Source organism: Aedes albopictus, chromosome 3, assembly GCF_035046485.1.
Source record: "Aedes albopictus strain Foshan chromosome 3, AalbF5, whole genome shotgun sequence".
Taxonomy (NCBI): Eukaryota; Metazoa; Arthropoda; class Insecta; order Diptera; family Culicidae; genus Aedes; species Aedes albopictus.
Window position 1 is genome coordinate 353,987,713 of NC_085138.1, and position 20,435 is coordinate 354,008,147.

Genomic DNA, 20,435 nt, shown 5'->3' on the forward strand with positions numbered 1-20,435 from the left:
CTCCTTTGCACAGTGGCTTTCCCCTGGGAAATAACCTTCTCGAAGATATTTATTTTTGAATATTTTTCACAAGTTCGGGCATAGTTTTTCCGGCTTTTCTTTGTGAATTTTCTCAACTTTGGAAAATTTGTCCAGATAATTTTTTTTTGTTTTCTGAGAAAATTTGCTTTCATTTTCTAAAAAAAAACTTTGTTTCTACGACGCTTCGTTCTTGAGTTATGATTTTTCAAAGTAAGTACCCTGATAAAAAATATCATAGAAATACGATAAATTTTATTGTTACAACACCATTTTTTCGAATAATATACACCATTAAACGTATTGTAATTTACACGGCACACTCACCATCACCCCTATTGTTCTATACCATTCGGCGAATGGTAAATGGCACTTTTACAATAAAAAATGGTGGTCGTTATGTATCTTAACCATAAAATTTTGAGAAAATTTTCATACACTTTTTCGCGAAAAACAATAGAATGTATTGTGTTTTTATGAGACATTTTTAGGGCACTTTTCAAAAGAAAACAATATATCTTAATGTTTTTCCATTGTTCTTACCATACAAATACAATTAATTAAATGGCGTCAAATGAATCGTTGTTACAATAAAAATACAATAATATTTGTTGTTATTTGTAAGCAGTTTTCGCTTTTGAAAATCCATAGAATTTATATTTCCCGCTAACATTTATATCCAGCATTTACGAGCACTAACGGCCGCCAGAATGATATGCACATTTTATGATAAGAGTCAAACACTATGATGTCTGTCTGGTATGTGTTGCTTGGCAGCTGTTGATGCGATCTATCATCAATCTTTTCAAATAACTGCCAAATATCACAAGTCAGACCTCAGGTCGTATGATCCATACCATAAATCGTTCACAATTCATGTGGCCATTAGTATCTGTAAATGCTGGAGAAAAATGTTACCGAGAAATATGAATTCTTTGGTTTTTCGAAGGCGAAATCAGTTTACATAACAACAAATATTATTGCATGTTTATTTTAACATCGGTTCAATTGACCCCATTAAACAAATTGTATTTGTATTGTTATCAATGGTAGTTTACTATTTACTAAATTACTTTAATTTATTGGGAAACAATAGAAAAATGATTGTTCATCTTTTTCTTGTCGTAACGTCCTCACTTGGCTAAAACCTGCTTTTCAGCTAGTTTTCTATAAGTACTTCCTCAGTTATTCATTGAGAGCTTCCTCTGCCAACACGGCTTGACGTCTGTCAGTCGTTGAAGTTTTAGCGAATAACATTCGATAACCGAAACATCTACTGTACTCAAATTTAAAACGAAAACTATAAAAAAAATATGTCAAGTGATTTTGTATTTGATTATACAAACATGATCCAAGCAACAATAATATTTATTGTTATTTATACCGCATTTAGTTCACTACTGGACTGCGAACTGCGACATTATAAGTGCGAAAACGTAAATAAAAGTGCGCGATTGCATCAAATCAGGTTGATGTCTTCGGCGCACTATTTCTTCAATCTATGGAGAACAAGTGCTCTGAAGACACCGAGTTGATTTGATGCAATCGCGCACTTTTATTACCGTTTTCGCACTCGTGAAAACTACCCGCATAGTTGTGAACAAAACGCGTACTATCTAACATGTTGTTCACAACCACTTGCGACTTTTTCTGAACAATATGACATGATATCCACCATCACTACACATGGTAATGTAAGCATGTTGTAGTATACCCCTTGGCAAATTGTAATGGGCCTTTTCACAATATGACGAATAGGCTGTTAAGTTAGGTTACAATAAAAAATCAGCCTTTTTCTCGAACAAAATTTTCGCAAAACAACAAGCCAAATTGTTGTTATATTGTTCATTTTTTGCAGCAATAATTGCAAGTCAAATTGTTATAAAATCGTTCAACCATACATGTGGAAGAAAATTGTAACATCAAATGAAAATGTTCGTTTATTGTGCTGTATGCTTAAATTAACAACATTCCGTATTATTCATGTATCTTTATCTTAAAAATAACGATGAACCAATTAAGCTGTAATGGGCAATTAGGCCGTAATGCATGATTATATACTGTGTATTTATACAAAGCAAGCATTGCTCTGAATGAGCTAAGCAAGTCGAGTTTGCAAACAATTACTTCAATGTTAGTTTATTGTGATCCTTTTTCATTTAAATTCATCTGATACAATTTTTGATGCAGACTAACACGCTTAGATCAGTTTACCTTTTTTCCAAAAAGTGCACAACCGCAAATATGCGTAAATGATACTCAAATATAGGTTAACAAAACTCAAATATGGGTAATGTGGACACACATATGAGTAATTGTAACCCAAATATGGGTTAAAATTACCTATAAATGAGGTTGTGCACTTTTCCAAAATATGAGTTTTATTTACCCATATTTGCGTAAAGTTTACGCAAATTTGAATAAAATTTACCCATATTTTAGAAAAATAGGTAAACTGATCTTAGCGTGAATGCTTGTTTTGTATACGCAGTATATATGATCATGCATAGCAGCATAATTGCCTTATAGTAAAAAATTGTTTTTAATGATTTGTCTTAATTGTTTAATAATTAAAAATGATTATAATTAAATTTATCTTATTCTAAATTGGTTCCTAACCATCCGGTGTACCTGTTTTAATTTGTCGATCGTCTCCATTTACCCCAAAAACTTCTTCAAATCGCTACGATTTTCCAGCACAAACGGGTGGCCCTTCTTCCATACACCGAACGTTCCTCCCGACTCTGCTTTGCACCTTTCGCTTTCTATCGATCACTCAGGGAATTTGATTCAGCTCCCTGCCAATCTTCTTTTGCCGTCCGGCAAAGAACACCGTCGGACCAAATTTTTGGGGATAAATTCCTTAAGATAGTGCTTGTTGACTTTCTGGTCGGCGATCACTTCCGGATTGACCTTGACCAGCAGTCGGGTTTCCTCGTCGTCGTCCGTATAAACAGCACATTAATCGCAACCCCATTCACCAAAAAAAGGGTTTTCGAAGACCTCCTCCAGCGAGTGCTCAGCACCATCTCGAAAGGATCTTTCACCGACACATCCGGCGGCGGGTTCCACAATAATAGTTGATGCAGGGAAGGTAATGAACATGACGTTTGTCTGCGACGCAGTGCCGTCTACGGTGGTCGACTACTGGTTGCCGATGCGGCCGAAGCCGACGACGATGTTCCGGGGGGAAAATGTTTCCGACTGCAGAAAGAAAATATTTGGTTATGTTGAATTTAAACTTGCATGAACCATTTTTACATTAGGCAAAATACTTACCGCTAGTGGCACTTAAGGATCGCTTCAGATAAATTTCCTGATCTTGGTCCCAATTCAGCTTGCAATTTTCTACGAAGCAGATATTTTCTTTAAACCGGACGCTAACAAAATTGCGAGTTGGGTCCGCGGCGAGCAAACAAAACAAGTTTTGGCACCTTCACTGCAGCAGAACGACGAAAAGTGTCAGTACACGATTGTTCACAAAAACTAATGCGCAGCACTCTTTGCCAAATGGTTAAGGAGATGTAATATATAGTGAAATGTGATGGTGTTAGTATGTTGCTCAATTATAAACATCAACCTCATGACATGGGGTAAATTTATATTTCTACTATTTCTCACGAGTTTTCGTCTCCTTATCATATAACAATGTGTAGACATTATGTCACATTGTTACTCTTTGGTATGACTCCAACAAATAGTAATTTATTGTTCAGAGCTATAGGTTCCACATTGTTCAACGTAAAAGCAACAATATGGGGTAGATTAACCTCAACAGTAAGAAGTGTTTTACTGTTTGGAGCACATGGCAAATTGTATTTATCTATGCGGGTAGTGCGATAGTCCAGTGGTGAACTAAATGCGCTATATTTGTTACGAATTGTTTTTAAGTGTAATTGAGAAAAAAAATCTTTTTTAATAAAAAGCCCATGAGAACTTTGCAGACACTTTTGCAACTATATAAAAACAACTTAAATTAATTTTTGCTGATAGTAACTTTAAATTATTATAGAACTATTGAAAAACAATCGAATCAATTAGTCACTAATAAAGCTAATGTTCACTTATTGTACGAACTATATGGGCTTGATTTCTGTTGTAAAAAGTAACAATATATCTACTATATGTTTTATTGTGAACAATAAAACCAGTCATATATTAATAATATTTACCATGTAATGAATGGTAATTTTTTATCCGGGTAGTGTCAGGGGAATGGGGGAAAACAAGAAATTTACACCTGAGTTTTCCGGGAAAATAGGCGACCCTGAATTTTTCTCAATTATTTTTATTTCTTTAACCATGAGCCCTGCCCTAATCCCTGCCTGTGGAAAAAGTTTCATGAAAATCTGAGACCCAAGCTGAGACCCTTCGGCCCAAACCCGTACGACGTTAATAAAAAAAAATCCCCTTCTGCGATACCATATATTTATCACTGGTGTCAGGTGCATTCCAGTTGCTCAAGTTGCACCGATGCATCGCATCAGATGTTCGAGTTCGACTCGACTGGAGGGCAAAACAAAAATAAACCATTTTCTTGCGTGTGCTGTACACATTTCCATTCAAATTTCGTCGTAAGATTGCCGTGTTCCTCGTAGTTGCGGACATTTTAATTTGTTTGAATTTGCTTCGTTGTTTCTGGCAAGTGAAACAGAGTGTAAGAAGCTCAAGCACCGCTCTAGAATATTGAAAACAAAACATCAGAAGTTAGGTGAAAGGCGCATCTTCTCCGTATGTGAGCTTACTGCTACAGCGGAGGTGAGTAATCAATCGCTTATCTTTTCCGAATCAATTGCAAGGTTCCTATTATAGTTCAATGCAATTTAATTTCTAGTGAATAATTTGAAAACGAGCGTGCGTGTTTGGTAATATTTCTGTTGTGTACAGGTCAGCCATTCGAGAGGAACTAAATGGAGAAAGGATGCTTTTCCTCCAAGTAACACTATTTTGACCATAAACGGAATTCTCTTGGGGAATAAATAATTACAATTAAAATTCAATATTTAACGATCGGTAAGTGCGTAAACAATACATATTATGCCAATTTCCGTAATGTTTCTCGAATCTTCTTTCAGTGACGCAAATTACGCAACTTGGTGCAACTGTATGCACCCGATAAAAATGACTCGTTTGGAAGTGGTGCTGGCACTGCTGCTCCACATGGGAATGGATGGGACCAGTCCACCAGTTGCTTCGGCGGCATCGTACAACGACCTTCCGGTGAGCAACATTCCCCTGTACAGCGATGGGATATACTATGAGAATTTGAAACCGGTGAAGATTCAGGTGAGCACCTGGACGCTGCAGGCCGATTACGACCTGAAGGAGTTTATCAACGAGATATCGGTGGCCAACAGTAGCGTGGACAAGCTGATAAAGGCTTGCAGCGAAATGATGAAGAAATTTCCCGGAAGCTGCGAGAGCATTGGGAATATTGTGGAGCTGACACGGGAGTTGAACGATTTTCAGAGCTTGCTGCAGAGTTTGTGCGACGACAAGCGGCGAACGAAGAGAGGAATATTGAAGTCGTGGTTCGGCTTGATGGATGATGAGGATCGGGACGAAATTGACGAGAGTTTCAAGAAAGTTGACAACCAATTGGAAACACAATCTTCGAAGGTGGACCATTTCTTCGATTCAACAAACAAGGCCATAGCGGTTCTCAGTGGGAACGTTTTCCAGGTGGATCCGAAGAAACCGGGCACGATTGACTATAGCCGAGAGGGGCAACTGCTGATGATGGACATCCTGTTGAATAAGATTATCCGCAAAAAGGAACTGTTTATGAAGCTCCTGCAGTCGTCGAGTTCGGTTTCGTTGAGTGACGACATTGTGAGTCCCACTCGTTTGCTGAACGAAATTGAAAAGCTGCAGAAGATACTGCCGGTGGATTTTACCTTTCCGGTTCAGTTCAACCTTCGGGACGTCATCAAATTGTATCCCCTTTCGAAGGTGGTTGCTTACGTGGACGACTGCAAGATGAAGGTCAGCATCCTTTTGCCACTCTGCAACAAGGTAGAGTACACTACCCTCAAAGGCACGAGTGTTCCTAAGATGGAGGACGGCATTTTGAAGATGTTCCCCTTGGAGAATGACGTGCTGGTCTACAACAAGGAACATCATCTCGGGTTGATCATGAATTACGATGAGTACAAAAGCTGTAACCATTTGAACGATTTCGCCTTGTGCAACACGCACCATCTGATCAAGAACCTGACTTCCGCAGAGGATTGCATCGTTACGTCGTTTTTCAATCGCACGAGTGCCGATTCCGACTGCCGCGTCCAACGCCTTCAACTTCGGCATCAGCTATGGATCCAACTGGCCGATCCCAATCGCTGGGTTTACGCCGTCCCGAACCGCACCACGGTTGTGGTTAACTACGGACTGGAAAACAGCCGTACCATCGAACTCAGTGGAATAGGAATGCTGAAACTCACCCGAATGTGTCACGTGCGGTCACAGGACATCGTAATCCAGTACATCCCCCAGCTGCGAGGCGCTATGGAACCGTACTCGCTCGGTTTCCAACTTCCGGCCGTGGTGACACGCGATCAATCCCGGGTAATATCCGCCAGCGATAACAACAAGGTGATCCTAGCCGGTCAAAATGCGGAAACGGCCCTGCAAGATCGCACCCACGTGGCGGGCATCCACTACGAACCCACCTCCTTCTCTCCTTGGGCCATCGTCGGCATCATTTGCGGAGTGTTCATCGTCACAGCCCTGGCCGTGCAGGTGTACTTGAAGATGATCAACGAGAAACGGCGGCAAGCGGAGGTGCTCGCTCGGATCCGGCAGCAAGACCTGGCCAATCCGAACGAAAGTTTGACCAGCAACGGATCGCCGAACAACTCGCAGCAGGTGTTCCTGTCCGGTAGGGAACCGACGGCACCGCCGTACGGATTCGTAAGCAATGCCTAAACATGGCGACTGATGTAATAAGGAGAGTGCCTTGCTTTCACAATCTTCCGAAGTTGGTGTGTGGATTTCAATTTGTCCTAATTTTATATTTTTCTTTTCATGTTTAATTGATTTGAAGAGTAACATTTATAGGCTGTGTAATGGGGTATGTGTAAGAATTCGAGTAAAGGTGGAAAGAGTTGGCCTTATCGAGAAACGGAATGTTCAATTCATACGATGCAAATTTTCATTTTATAATTCATTTAGCCATAACATATGCCAGCATATAGTTAAATTTAAGCAATCACACGTAAAACAACACAAATACTATTTTATTTATTTGATTTGAACAATCAATTAAAATTATTACCTAAGAAATAAGTCACCGATGATTTGCACAATCATTGGATTATATTTATATTAATTCGTGTCACTGAATTGGTCATGAAAGACAAATAAATTTATGCCAAAGACACTGCATGCGTTTTTATTTAAACTTCCTTGCGCAAACAAGACTTGGGAAATAAAGTAACGTCAAAAATAACGATAATTTTGTACTGGACTCAAATAGCAATGACTGCATGAATACTGTCGGTCATAAATGTTTAGGCCTCAAACACACAGAGTCAAATATTTGGGGGGAGCTGCTTACCTAATCTTCCGGCCTATCACATCTTGTAATTTTTATACTCCTGTATATTAATGATCGAGATGTGACACGTGGGGCTGAAAGGGCACTGATTATCTGACGATCCAATTTGCCCGGATAGTGTGTCTAGGGCAATGTGGTAAAAGTAAGGTGAAGAGATCATTTCACGTACTACACAAGAGTTTGTATGTGTTAGTGCACGAGTTATGTTGTAACATAGCAATCCCTAACCTCCCCTTACCGATTAACAGTGTCTGACGTCATACAAGCTGTTATTAATGTTCTCCACACGCTAAACAGTTTTACGCCAAAGCTATTGGTAAGCTTTAACATTCACTTTATATTAACCGCCACTCACCTACTATTCATTCATTCTTTACAATGCAGTTTTGAATAACATGCATTCCATTTAATAATTCAAAATTGAGATCGAATTACTAAAACATGCTTCAATATTAATTTTGAAGAGTAATTTTGGTACGAATGAACACAATTTTGCGATAATGGTGTTTAGCGTGCAGTGCATTGCACATTGTGTCTAGGGCTCCCATCAACACAGCATAGAAAATCAGGACATTTCATGTAATTTCTTCAAAATGAGTAGAACTCATCAGATTTGTTAAGAAATTTTGACCGAAATTAGTAGAAAATCAGAACATGTCCTGCATAATCAGGACAAATGGTAATTCTATGTGTGTCTCAGAAGATTATTCCAAATAATATTCCGTCAAAGTATCACAAAAGAGTATTGTGAACAGTTTGCAGTATACACTAAATCCTTTTTTACACGACTTTTTTTTACGCGATTTTATTCTGCACGATTTTTTTTACGTGATTTTCTCGAAGTTACGCGACTTTTTTTTACGCTATTTTGGTTATTTGCGGAGGGCAAATCGCGTAAAAAAAGATTTCCCTTTGATTTTTTTTACGCGATTTCACGAAGTTACGCGAACTTTTTTTACACGATCTTTTTTTGCGCGGACGCATCCATCGCGTAAAAAAGGATTTAGTGTAGACGGAATTGAGTTGATCTCTGAGCTGTAGATACAAGGCCAAGTTCCCCTGGCAAGGTATTATCAGGTATCAGAAGGCCGGCTCCAGAGGCACGTTATCCTCCATTTTGGACATTTGTGACATCGCCATACATTTAAGCCTATTTCGTCATTTACCTGAGGGAGAATGGGACTAGGGATGGGAATTAGGAAACGGAAAGGTGATGAAATAGGAAGGGGTGCCCTGGATGAGGGAATAAATGCATAAGCGTAACGAGAGCCCATAGCCCATACCACAACGGGTTTAATCAGTGCCCTGAAAAGGACACTGTAAAACGCATAAGGGTAAAGAGAGCCTATAGCTCATTGGAGGTAGCTTGTGACGTCATGCGACTTTCAATGTGACATTGAAAGGCATGTCATCGAAAGCATCCTCAATGTTCAAGAAATCACGCAAGCAAAAACTACGTTTGAGCGAGTACTTTCTTGAAACGTAACAACTTTGTGTAAAAGAGTCACTGTGGGCATCCCAAATTGGGAGGCATGTGAGTTCAGATGAATAGGCATGTTAGCCAGGTATCAGGTATCAGAAGGCCGGCTCCAGAGGCACGTTATCCTCCATTTGGGACATTTGTGTCATCGCCAAAATAACAGCCTATTTCATCATCTACCTGAGGGAAAAGGAAGGAAAAAGGATTTGGATGGGGATAGGGACAGGTAGGGAAATAGGGAAAATACCATGGAAGAGGGTACTAACGCACAAGCGTACCACAATGGGTTCAAACAGCGCCCTAAAAAGGGCACTGTAATAACGCATAAAGCGAAAGAGAGCCTATAGCTCTTTACCACAGCGGGTTAAGAACAACAGAATATCCTGAAGATTCAGGTTTCTGAAGTCAGTTTCACTTAATAAGTGTTTACCGAATATTCGGAAACGCAGTTGCGCAAAAACTGGACAGTTACATATCAAATGATACGAAGTTCCATAATCGGATTCACAGCTATCACATGCAAATGAATCAGCTTGCAGAATATTCGCCATGTGATAGCTGAGTCGGCAGTGGCCAGTCAATGCTTTGACCAGAATGCTGCAATTCTGCTTTGACAGATTTGTAAGATACTTCGCCACCCTTGGAGATAGCTCAGTACAATACAATTTGGTTTGACGACATGACTCCAAACTATTCCAGTATTGTCTGTGTTGAGTGGCAGCCCAGGTGTTAATCTGAAGCTTTACCCAACACTTCGATATCGAAATAGCTGGCTCAGGGCCAATGAAGTCATGTGATGCTCCAGTGCAAGCTAACTCATCAGCCAATTCATTTTCAGCGATGGAATAATGGCCAGGTACCCATACAATGTGAACAGCGTTTGCTGTATTCAGCTCCTCGATTTGAGTTCGTCTAGCGATAACTATCTTCGACCTGGAGTTGGCCGAAACAAGTGCTTTAACGAAAAAACGAAATCGTAATGGTGTTCAACCTTTGCGTCTCTTTGATTCTGAAATCAATGTGACTGAACAGGTAAAGTACGTTGGTGTCATTCTTGATTCCAAGCTTTCCTGGACACATCATATTGAGTTCAAAATCAAGAAAGCTTGTATGGCCCTCGGGCAATGCCGGCGAACCTTTGGTACAACTTGGGGTCTAAAAGCCAAGTATATCAAATGGATTTACACAACTGTTGTTCGACCAATATTGGCTTATGGATGTCTTGTGTGGTGGCAAAAAAGCGAAGTGAGAACGGTCCAATCAAAATTAGGCCATCTCCAAAGGATGTGCTTAATGGCGATGTCTGGAGCGTTCTCCTTAACTCTCACGGCAGCGCTCGAAGTTCTTTTTGACATTATCCCACTACACATTTATCTCAAACAAGAAGCACTTTCTTGCACCTACCACATGTAGGTTTACTCGGTTTACTAAAAGAAACTCCTGTGAACCGCAGTTCAACACAAACCTCGTTGTTTCCACTTCTGGTGAATTGAGACAACATTGTCCTTGCTCCAAGTGATCTTACAATTGCTTGTAATTTTCCACATAGGACATTTTCCACGAAATTCCCTTCCCGGGAAGAGCGGACATCTGGATATCTGGAAAGAAGTATTTCAGACGGCATCGTATGTTACACTGATGGCTCCCTTCTCGAAGGTCGAGCAGGTGCTGGTGTTTATTCTCGTGAGCTAAGACTGCACCAGTCTTACTCACTTGGTAGACACTGTACCGTTTTTCAGGCCGAAATATTTGGTCTTATGAGCGTAGTGCAATCAGCGCTTCAGCAGCACGTAATGGGCAAAGTGATACATGTACTTTTGTTCAGATAGCCAGGCTGCTATCAATAGATAATAGCAATAGATAAGAACAATAGATGTTTTACTCGGGTTTACCGAAAGGCCATATTGGCGACACCAGCCCTCAACTACCTGAAGAACGTTTTGCATTAGGTCGGAAAGGGTGCTGATGCACATACCGACTAACAATGTTAGGTAGTCGTCAGCAAAACCATAAGTAGGAAAACCGATATCACAGAGAAACAGACGTCACACTCTACTCGATTCTCATCGATTACTTTTTTTAACGGTTGATTCAAATATTCGGTAGTTTGTCAATTGATCAATCGCGGCACTGGCATCGTTTTTGCTCCTGTTTGACGTTTGCTCACTACCGCCATCTAGTGGTGGCTTGTCCAAACATGGCATGATTAGCATTGGGCGATTACGATTTCGTGACGATGATTTTTCATACAATTTGTTCTAAGTGTTACGTCTGTTTCTCTGTGCCGCTATTATTGAGTTGCCTCAATAGCGTATCTGCTACGAGATTCCACAAAAGTGGTGATAAGACTCCCCCTTAATTAATTAATATCTTTATTAAAGAGACTTTCAGCCCTTGGCTGGTTCGTCTCTAAGACTCCCCCTTGGGGGCATCCACAAACACTCAATTTCCTAAACGCCGCTTGACGCAATGTCACGAAAAGATGTCGGTTTTTGAGCATTTGGTGAATCCAATTGGAAATTATTGGAGATACACCATGACCCCGTGCGGCTTCCAATATGGCATCGGAAGGCACGTTGTCAAAGGCACCCTCGATATCTAAGAAAACCCAAACAAGATTGCTTTTGAGCGAATGCTTTCTCGATATCGTAAACAACTTTGTGTAAAAGAGTCACAGTGGAATTACCAGATTGGTAGGCATATTGGTTCACATGAAGAGGCATGTTGGCCAGATGAACATCACGGATGTGATGATCCACAATGCGTTTTAAGCATTTCAGAAGAAAAGAGGTCAAACTGATAGGTCTGAAACTTTTTGCTTCTTCATACGATGCACGACCCACTTTCGGAATAAACTTTACAGTAATATTCCGCCAGGATTTGGGAATATACCCTGTTCCAAACTGCAAACAAGTATTTTTTGTTCAAAACATGTTTGAAATAATCAAATCCCTTCTGAAGCAAAATAAGATAAATCCCATCTGCCCAGGAGATTTGAAAGAGCAAATCTTGATACGTTATAGCGGTTTGACATTTTTACCCATATAGAAGAAAATAAGTCAAATTTGCAATACCGCACAAAAATTACTAAATGTGTTCTTCCATTAATCCACATAGGCTCTAATATATCTTATTATATATATCTTGAGAAAATAAGTAGAAAATCTTTGGATATCAAAACTAAAATGTAATGACAAAGATGTAAAAAAATGAGTTTTTTTCAGGGAAAGACCCAAAAATTGTCAATGCATCATAACTTTTTCAACGTTCAAAAAGTACTTATGTTTTGAAGACTTGTGAAGCATTAATATATTGTTGATAAACGTTCAAAATTTCATTCGATTCGGTTCACTGGCTTGCGAGATGTGACAGTTAAAAAAAGTTGTTTCAAAAATTGTGATTTACCAGAACGGTTCTAACTTCGTGAAAGATGAATCGAGCTTAAATTTGTACCAATGATGCACATATAATAGGTTGACAAACAGTCAAAATTTGAGAATTTTTGATGCATTCTATGAAAAGTTACAGAGCATGTTGAACTTTTTTTGTGAGATAAAAAAAAGTTACCTATCCCAAACATTTTGGCCACCGCCGTTTTCCGCACAAAAAAATTCAACATGATGTAACTTTTCATAGAGTGCATCAAAAAATCTCAAATTTTGACTGTTTATCAACTTGTTATATGTGCATTATTGGTACAAATTTGGGCTCGATTGAATCATTTTTCGCTAAATTAGAACCGTTCGGGGAAAACACTATTTTTTAGACAACTCATTTTTGAGCTGTCATATCTCGGAAACCAGTAACCCGAATTGAATGATTTTTTTAACGTTTATCAACAATATTTTGGTACTTAATACAACGTTATAAAATGTAATATTTTCTCATGGCGAATTAAGTTATACCGAGTTGAAATTTTTGCCCATATAGAGAAAAAAAAGTCAAATTTACAATACCACACAAACATTACTAAACGTGTTCTTCTTTTAATATAAATAGGCTCTAATATATCTGATTGAAGATACCTTGAGAACAGGAGTGGAAAATCTTTGGACATCAACACTAAAATTTATTGACATTGACGTGAAAAAATTACATTTTTTCGAGAAAAATCCAAAAAGTGTCAATCCATGATAACTTTTTTCAACGTTCAAAAAATATCTATGTTTTAATAGTTTGTGAAGCATTTGTAAATTGTTAGTGTACGTTCAAAATTTCATTGAATTCGGTTCATTGGTTTCCGAGATATGACAGCTCAAAAATGAGTTGTCTAAAAAATAGTGTTTTACCCGTACGCTTTTAACTTTGCGAAAGATTGATCAATCGAGCCCAAATTTGTACCAATGATGCACATATAATAGGTTGACAAACAGTCAAAATTTGAGATTTTTTGATGCACTCTATGAAAAGTTATAGCATGTTGAACTTTTTTGTGAGAGAAAAAAAGTTGCCTATCCCAAACATTTTGGCCATCCCCTGTACTTTCAGTCCTGAGCACAAAATGATGGCGCATAGGACCGAATTGAAAGATCACCAGCCATCGCCTTGATCTGTGGCCACAGAGGACAAATTTCTGTCGACTTGCTTTATTTCGTTGTTGAGGCTGCGCGCGCCATCATGAGTCTCTGGATCTGCCTTTGCTGCGATGCCCCGCACGAATTATATACCGCAGGCATCTAATGATGAAGACCTGAGCAGTCGTTGAGTGTTCTCCACTGATACACACCAAGTTTTACTGGCGTACAGTAGCACAGATTTCACGTTTGTTGTCATGTTTGGTTGTTTTTCCATACATTTGTTAAGCTCACAAAAGCAGCCCTCGCTTTCTTGATCCGTACGCGTGCACCTACAGGGGATAGACAAAATGATCGGGATAGGTAAAATTTTCACTTTTCAAAAAAAATGTCCAATTAGCTGTATCTTTTCTAAAAGTCCATCAAATATTCTCAAATTTTCACTGTAAGCTGATCAACTAGTTGTGTATCAGTGGACAAAATTTGGAAAAGATCGGGCTTTTCTGCATGAAGTTATAAGCATATTAGAAAAAGGTAGAATTATCCGATAGCCAACTTTGAGCTATTATATCTCCGGATTCAATGAACCGAATGCAATGAAATTTTGTCCATTAATGACTTAAATAATGGGCTCTGAAAAACGTTTGACTCAACTTGAAATTATTAACAAGAGAAAAAGTTATAGCGATTTCATTAATTTTATGAATTTTTAGTAAATTAGATTATTTTTAATATACATCTCATTACTCTTTCAATGAATTGCCGCCTATGTTGTTACTTTCTTTCAAAACATATATGTATTCAAGACAATCAGAGGGAATTTAAATGTACTATAATTAGCATCTTGAATTTTAAACGATGTTGAAATTTAAGAAAATTTGATGTTTTATTAGAAAAATAATCTAATCGTTTCCAAGGGCTGAAAGTCTCTTTAATAAAGACAAATCATTCAATCAAATCAGTTATAATTTTCTACTTTGTTAAGAATAACAAGTTAAGTCAAAAGTTTTTCAAAGCTCATTATATAAGTCATAAATGGTCAAAATTTCATTGCATTCGGTTCATTGAATCCGGAGATATAACAACTCAAAGTTGGCTATCGAATAATTATATCTTTTTTTAGAATCTTTATAACTTCATGCAAAATAGTCCGATCTTTTCCAAATTTTGTCCACTGATACACAAATAGTTGATCAACTTACAGTGAAAATTTGAGAATATTCGATGCACTTTTCGAAAAGTTACAGCTATTTGAAAATGATTTGAGAAGGGAAAATTTTGCCTGTTCCGATCATTTTGTCTATCCCCTGTATGTCTATCTTGGTGCCGCTATCAAGTTATTGGAAGTTTTTACGTTCTCCGCTGCTTGTCCAGCTATCGTAAAGCTGGAAGAGTCGACTGTATTTACATCCAACGATTTGGTCTTGTTGACGTTGGTGGTAAGACCCGCAGCAACGTCATTAGCCAATTCGAAGTCATGGTAATGGGCTGCCACAGCAAACGCACCTACCAGGATCTCGTCGATATTACGATAAAGAACACTAGCGGTGTTAGTATGACGAATTTCGCCCCAAATCGTATTCGGAGTTGGCAGCACCCTCTCAGATTACAATGAAACTTTCTGGGTATGTACACCAAGACTAGATAAGCCACTTTGCATACTTAGTTTCTTCAAAATTTATCTGGACTGACTTTTGAAAAGGGCTAAACTTTTTTTATGGATTTTTTAAAAATGTTTTTAATCAAAAAATGACTACTCCTACAAAAAAGTGTTGTATGGGTGATTATCACAAAATAAGTCAAATTTTAAGAAAAAAATAGTGAAAAAAATCCAAAATGAGCCCTACACTGAAAAAAATCATTTCTAAAAATTCAAAGTTGATTTAAAAAAAAACACCATTTTTGATTTTGATGAAATTTTGTCTCAAGACAGGTAATTATGTTCCCTACCAACCGTCCATACATCACAAGATAGGCACTTTTAAGGAAAAAAAGTTTTTCTAACAAAAACTTTTTCATGTCCAAATTATTATTTTTTCAGTGTCTTTTTTTAAAAACAAACTAAACCAGTGAAGGTTATCTAGTAATCTCAAAATGCAATGAAACTTATTGTGTCATATGCGACAATGCAATGCACCCATATTCACGCAGCAGCACTCTAGAAGTACGAAACAATATACAATTAGAACACGCATTTCATACGTGCTGCTGTAATTTCTACCCAAACGTTTCTACCCCATGTTCTTACCTAATATTAGGTAAGGCTATTTATTAGATTCGAACTACCTAATCGAAAAAAAAAAATCAAGGGTTGTACCTAAAGCAAATATGAACAAAACAAGAAAATGAATCGGTATCATTCAACGTGTTACTTCTCTTTGGTTATTAAAGGCAGTTCTGAAAAGTAATGGATCAATCGTATAAATCAAAATTCAACAAATTCAAGTGCAGTGCAAAAATAAACAATCCAAAGTGCAACCGTCATAATCTACGGGGCATGTCATTAAGATTGATAGATAAGATTCATTCCATGGGATATACACATGAAATCGACGAATCGATGAGTATTTGTGAGTCATGTCGTGGATTGATAAGTCACAACAGAAGCCCGAATACGAAAAAACGCCGATCGGATGGAAACGACGAAACTATGCAACCATCATTTAGTGGGCAGCAACATCATGATGTTCCAGAAAGAGAACCGTCAACGAGTGGTCAATAAATCGAACATGAGCTGGGTAAGTAAGCCTTCAACGTGTTAGCTTCTTTTATATAACTCATTTTGCAGCTCGTTGCAAAATTACATTTTTCAGTATTCTTCGTATTTATCCAACGAGGCTTGCCGGGTGCGAAAAAAAATCATTTTTGCAACTCGTTGCATAAATAACTATCATTAACTTTCCACTGCATTCATTATTATATTGTTAACCTTAACTTTTATCTTACAGATATGGTACCATCTATTCCATCATTGGAGTCAATTCCGTCAACAGATCAACTACAGGGTCCCCATAATATTGAGAAGTTTAATACCATTGCTGAAACATTGAGTTTATCGCCAATCTCATCTAGAAACATGAGAAGTATGGAATATCGCATAAACAAATCATTGCAGATTACGAAAGCAGTTCGAAAAAATATCTTCGGAATAGATTCAACGGATGTTGGCAAAGTGGAGGCGTATGACGAGATAATTATGCAGCTAAAGGATAAGTTCAATCACTCTACAACTGACAGAAGCGAACAGATTAAAATACTATCTGTACTTCCTAAGTCTTGGTCGGTAAATAAAATCACAAGAGAGTTTAACGCACCAATGTATATGGCGAGGCAGGTGAAGGATCTTGTTTATGAACAGGGTATTCTTTGTACCACCGAAAAAAGAAGGGGGCATGGTATTGATGACGATACAAAACAAATAGTAAGAGAATTTTTTGATGATAATGATATCAGCAGGCCAATGCCAGGAACAAATGATTTTGTTTCTGAGGTTCGAAATGGAAAAAAAACAACAAGTTCAAAAACGACTTTTGATGATGTCGCTCAAAGAGGCTTATATGATTTTTGTAGATATGTACAAAACTGTGAATATTGGTTTCACAGTATTTACACAGTTGCGACCAAAGCATTGTATTTTAGTTGATTCTACTGGTATACATAATGTATGCATATGTACTATTCATGAAAATGTAAATTTAATGTTCAACAGTATAAGAATTGTGTCACAAGATGAAATAATACAAAAAATGCTTTGCGATATTTCCACCAGAACAGATAATTGCTTTTTCCGTGCTTGTGAAAAGTGTGCTTGTAATGAACACATTGAAGAGGAACTTACATTGATATTAGAATCAAATGACAAAGAAGAGATTATATTTCAGCAGTGGTTGAATACTGATCGCTGTAATTTAGAAACGATTATTAAACCTGTTGATGAATTTGTTCCGTATCTTGTTGATAAAATTGACAAACTTATAACACACGACTTTATTCATAAACAACAATCATCATTTCTCATAAATAAAAAAGATACATTAAAGGATGATGAAATTCTTGCGATTTGTGATTTCTCTGAAAACTATTCATTCATAATTCAAAACGCTGCTCAAGGATATCATTGGAACAACTCGCAAGCAACAATACACCCATTTGAAATTTACTATATTAAAGATAATAAACTTGTAAATGTTAGCTTCATTATCATATCGGAAGTAATGGCTCACGATACAGTTGCGGTCCAGTTGTTCATCTCAAAAATGATAGATTTTATGAAACAATTAACGAACTTTTCTAAAATTTATTTTATGTCTGATGGGGCAGCATCACAATACAAAAATAAGAAGAACTTTGCTAGTCTATGTAGATTCCAGTCAAAGCATGCATTAAGAGCAGAATGGCATTTTTTTTGCAACGTCCCACGGCTAAGGTCCATGTGATGCTATTGGTGGCACTCTCAAGCGAATGGCAAAGAGAGCAAGTCTTGCTCGAGATTATGGAAATACCATAACAACTCCACGAGAGTTATATAACTGGGCAGTTGTACAGACAGATAAAAATATAACTAAATTAAATTTCTGTTACGTATCCACTGAACAGTACATTAAAATGTCAGAAGATCTCGAAGAAATATATAATAACGCCAAAACAATACCAGGCACTCAGAAATTCCATAGTTTTTTGCCTATTCCTGGCGACAAAGTAAAGGCAAACAGGTATTCTAATTCAGAAGATGAACCAAAAATATTTAGTATGATCGGAAAAAAATAGAAAAGAACATGTTTGAAATTGGCTCTAAGACACATATATATATTTGAAAAATTCATGATTATAAATAATTGTATATTTAAAAGAGCACTTCAATACATATTGCGATCAAACATTACATTTCCTAAGAAAATACTTTTGTAATATTTTCAGTTTTTTATGTATAGGAAAACCCTTCCAAATGATTGAATAAATAACACAAAATCTCCTAGAAAATTGAGTTTCATTGGATTCTGGGATTGTTATGGCCTTCACTGGTTTTATTGTTGATAACAAAATACACTGAAAAAAAAAATCATTCGAACAAGAAAAAGTTTTTGTTAGAAAAACTTTTTTTCCTTAAAAGTGCCTATCTTGTGATGTATGGACGGTTGGTAGGGAACATAATTACCTGTCTTAAGACAAAATTTCATCAAAATCAAAAATGGTGTTTTTTTAAATCAACTTTGAATTTTTAGAAATGATTTTTTTCAGTGTAGGGCTCATTTTGGATTTTTTTCAGTATTTTTTTCTTAAAATTTGACTTATTTTGTGATAATCACCCATACAACACTTTTTTGTAGGAGTAGTCATTTTTTGATTAAAAACATTTTTAAAAAATCCATAAAAAAAGTTTAGCCCTTTTCAAAAGTCAGTCGAGAAAAAAAAAATAGAAAAATGAGTATGCAAAGTGGCTTATCTGGGCAAGGCCTACACACCAAGAAAGTTTCGTTGTAATCTGAGAGGGTGCTGCCAACATTTGTTCGAGTTGGCGCGAAATCCGTCATTCTTGCCTCACTCCAGCAACGATCCGGATGGGATCGGACAAAACACCGTTGTGCAGTACTCTACACGAAAATGTCCTGTACTGTGCTTTAATGAGGCCGATGATTTTCTCAGGGACACCCTTGCGCCTGAGGGCGTCCCACATAAATATTTTCGTCATTGAGACGGTCAAAAGCTTTTTCGTAATCAATGAACATCAGGTAGATAGACTCTTGGAATTCATTGATTTACTCCAGGGTAAAGTGACCAAATGTTCAGAGCTCCAACGCGGGACATTAATTTGGAAAGATGCATAGTAAGTTTGAAATCATGTTCTTTTTTTGCCTTTCTCGTACACTGAGTGTACTGGAAAGGCTATATGTTCACTCCAAAAATGACTTTTTGATAGGAGGCCCGGAGGGTCGAGTCACATATACCAAGCAACTCAGCTCGACGAGTTGAGGTCATGTATGTGAGTGTATGTGTGTGTGTGTGCGTATGTGTGTGTGTGCGTATGTGTGTATGTGTGTGTACAAAATAAACTCACATCACTTTTAGGCAGTAAACCTCAACCGATTTTGATGACCGATGGTTCATTCGACGCGGAATCTGGTCCCATTGTTTCCTATTGAAAATGGTTCGGATCCCCCAGGGAGGGGCCAGATATGGAAACGCTACGGACCCATCCATGCGACACATCAAACTACGACATTTTCTTTAACTTGATGAACAGTAAGCAGGAAAATGTTACCAGAACATATCTGCACCGGTAGTGATCCGGAACCGGTTCTGGGTGTCCCACCGGAAGTCGCCAAAGATAAAAGTAAACTAAAACCATGCATGCGACATATCAAACCGCGTCTTTTTTGATAACCTGATGACCAGTTAGCAGGAAAACATTCTCAGACCAAATCGGAACCGGTTCCTGATGTCTCAACGGAGGTGGCCAAGTATAAAAGTTACCCAAACCTATGCATGCGGGATATGAAAAGGTGGCTTTTTTGATATCCTGATGAACAGTAAGCAGGAAAATGTTCTCAGAAAATATCTGAATCGGTAGTTATCCGGAACCGGTTCCGGGTGTCGCGCCGCAAATGGCCAAATATAAAAGTGAACCAAACCCATGCACATCAAATCGCGGATTTTTATGTATCTTGATTTGGCAAAAAAAAGTTTACGGCCATACTTGGGACAACCGGTAGTGTTCCGCAACCGATTACGGGTGCCTCACCGGAAGTGGTCAAATATAAATGAGAACCAAACCCGTAAATGCGACACATTAAATGACTTTTTAGGTAACCTGATGAACGATTACCAAGAAAAAACAATCATAGACCATACTTTGGAAAACTTATAGTGT

The 20,435-nt window shown here is 37.8% G+C and overlaps 2 protein-coding genes across 4 annotated transcripts; both read left to right on the plus strand.

Moving 5' to 3' along the window:
- Positions 1 to 4,498: 4,498 nt before the first annotated feature.
- LOC109428950 (uncharacterized) lies at positions 4,499 to 7,396 on the plus strand. Of its 3 annotated transcripts, none has more exons than XM_019704795.3 (3): positions 4,499 to 4,851; positions 4,906 to 5,031; positions 5,094 to 7,396. In XM_019704795.3, exon 3 carries the CDS (start codon positions 5,125 to 5,127, stop codon positions 6,940 to 6,942), a length of 1,818 nt encoding a protein of 605 aa, XP_019560340.3. In that variant the 5' UTR covers positions 4,499 to 4,851; positions 4,906 to 5,031; positions 5,094 to 5,124; the 3' UTR covers positions 6,943 to 7,396. The 3 variants fall into 3 exon arrangements, with proteins under 3 accessions (XP_019560340.3, XP_029730794.2, XP_019560339.3); XM_029874934.2 differs by having other exon boundaries at positions 4,499 to 4,776; positions 4,853 to 5,031; XM_019704794.3 differs by having other exon boundaries at positions 4,499 to 4,776.
- A 133-nt stretch (positions 7,397 to 7,529) lies between these two features.
- LOC134289452 (uncharacterized) lies at positions 7,530 to 18,382 on the plus strand. The gene is made up of 2 exons (XM_062855289.1): positions 7,530 to 16,305; positions 16,516 to 18,382. The coding sequence occupies exon 2, from the start codon at positions 17,005 to 17,007 to the stop codon at positions 18,001 to 18,003; it is 999 nt and encodes a 332-aa protein (XP_062711273.1). The 5' UTR covers positions 7,530 to 16,305; positions 16,516 to 17,004; the 3' UTR covers positions 18,004 to 18,382.
- Positions 18,383 to 20,435: the final 2,053 nt, after the last annotated feature.

Coding starts and splice junctions, on each gene's coding strand:
- LOC109428950 (XM_019704795.3), top strand. CDS start 5,125: ATGCACCCGATAAAAATGACTCGTTTGGAAGTGGTGCTGGCACTGCTG.
- LOC134289452 (XM_062855289.1), top strand. CDS start 17,005: ATGATAATGATATCAGCAGGCCAATGCCAGGAACAAATGATTTTGTTT.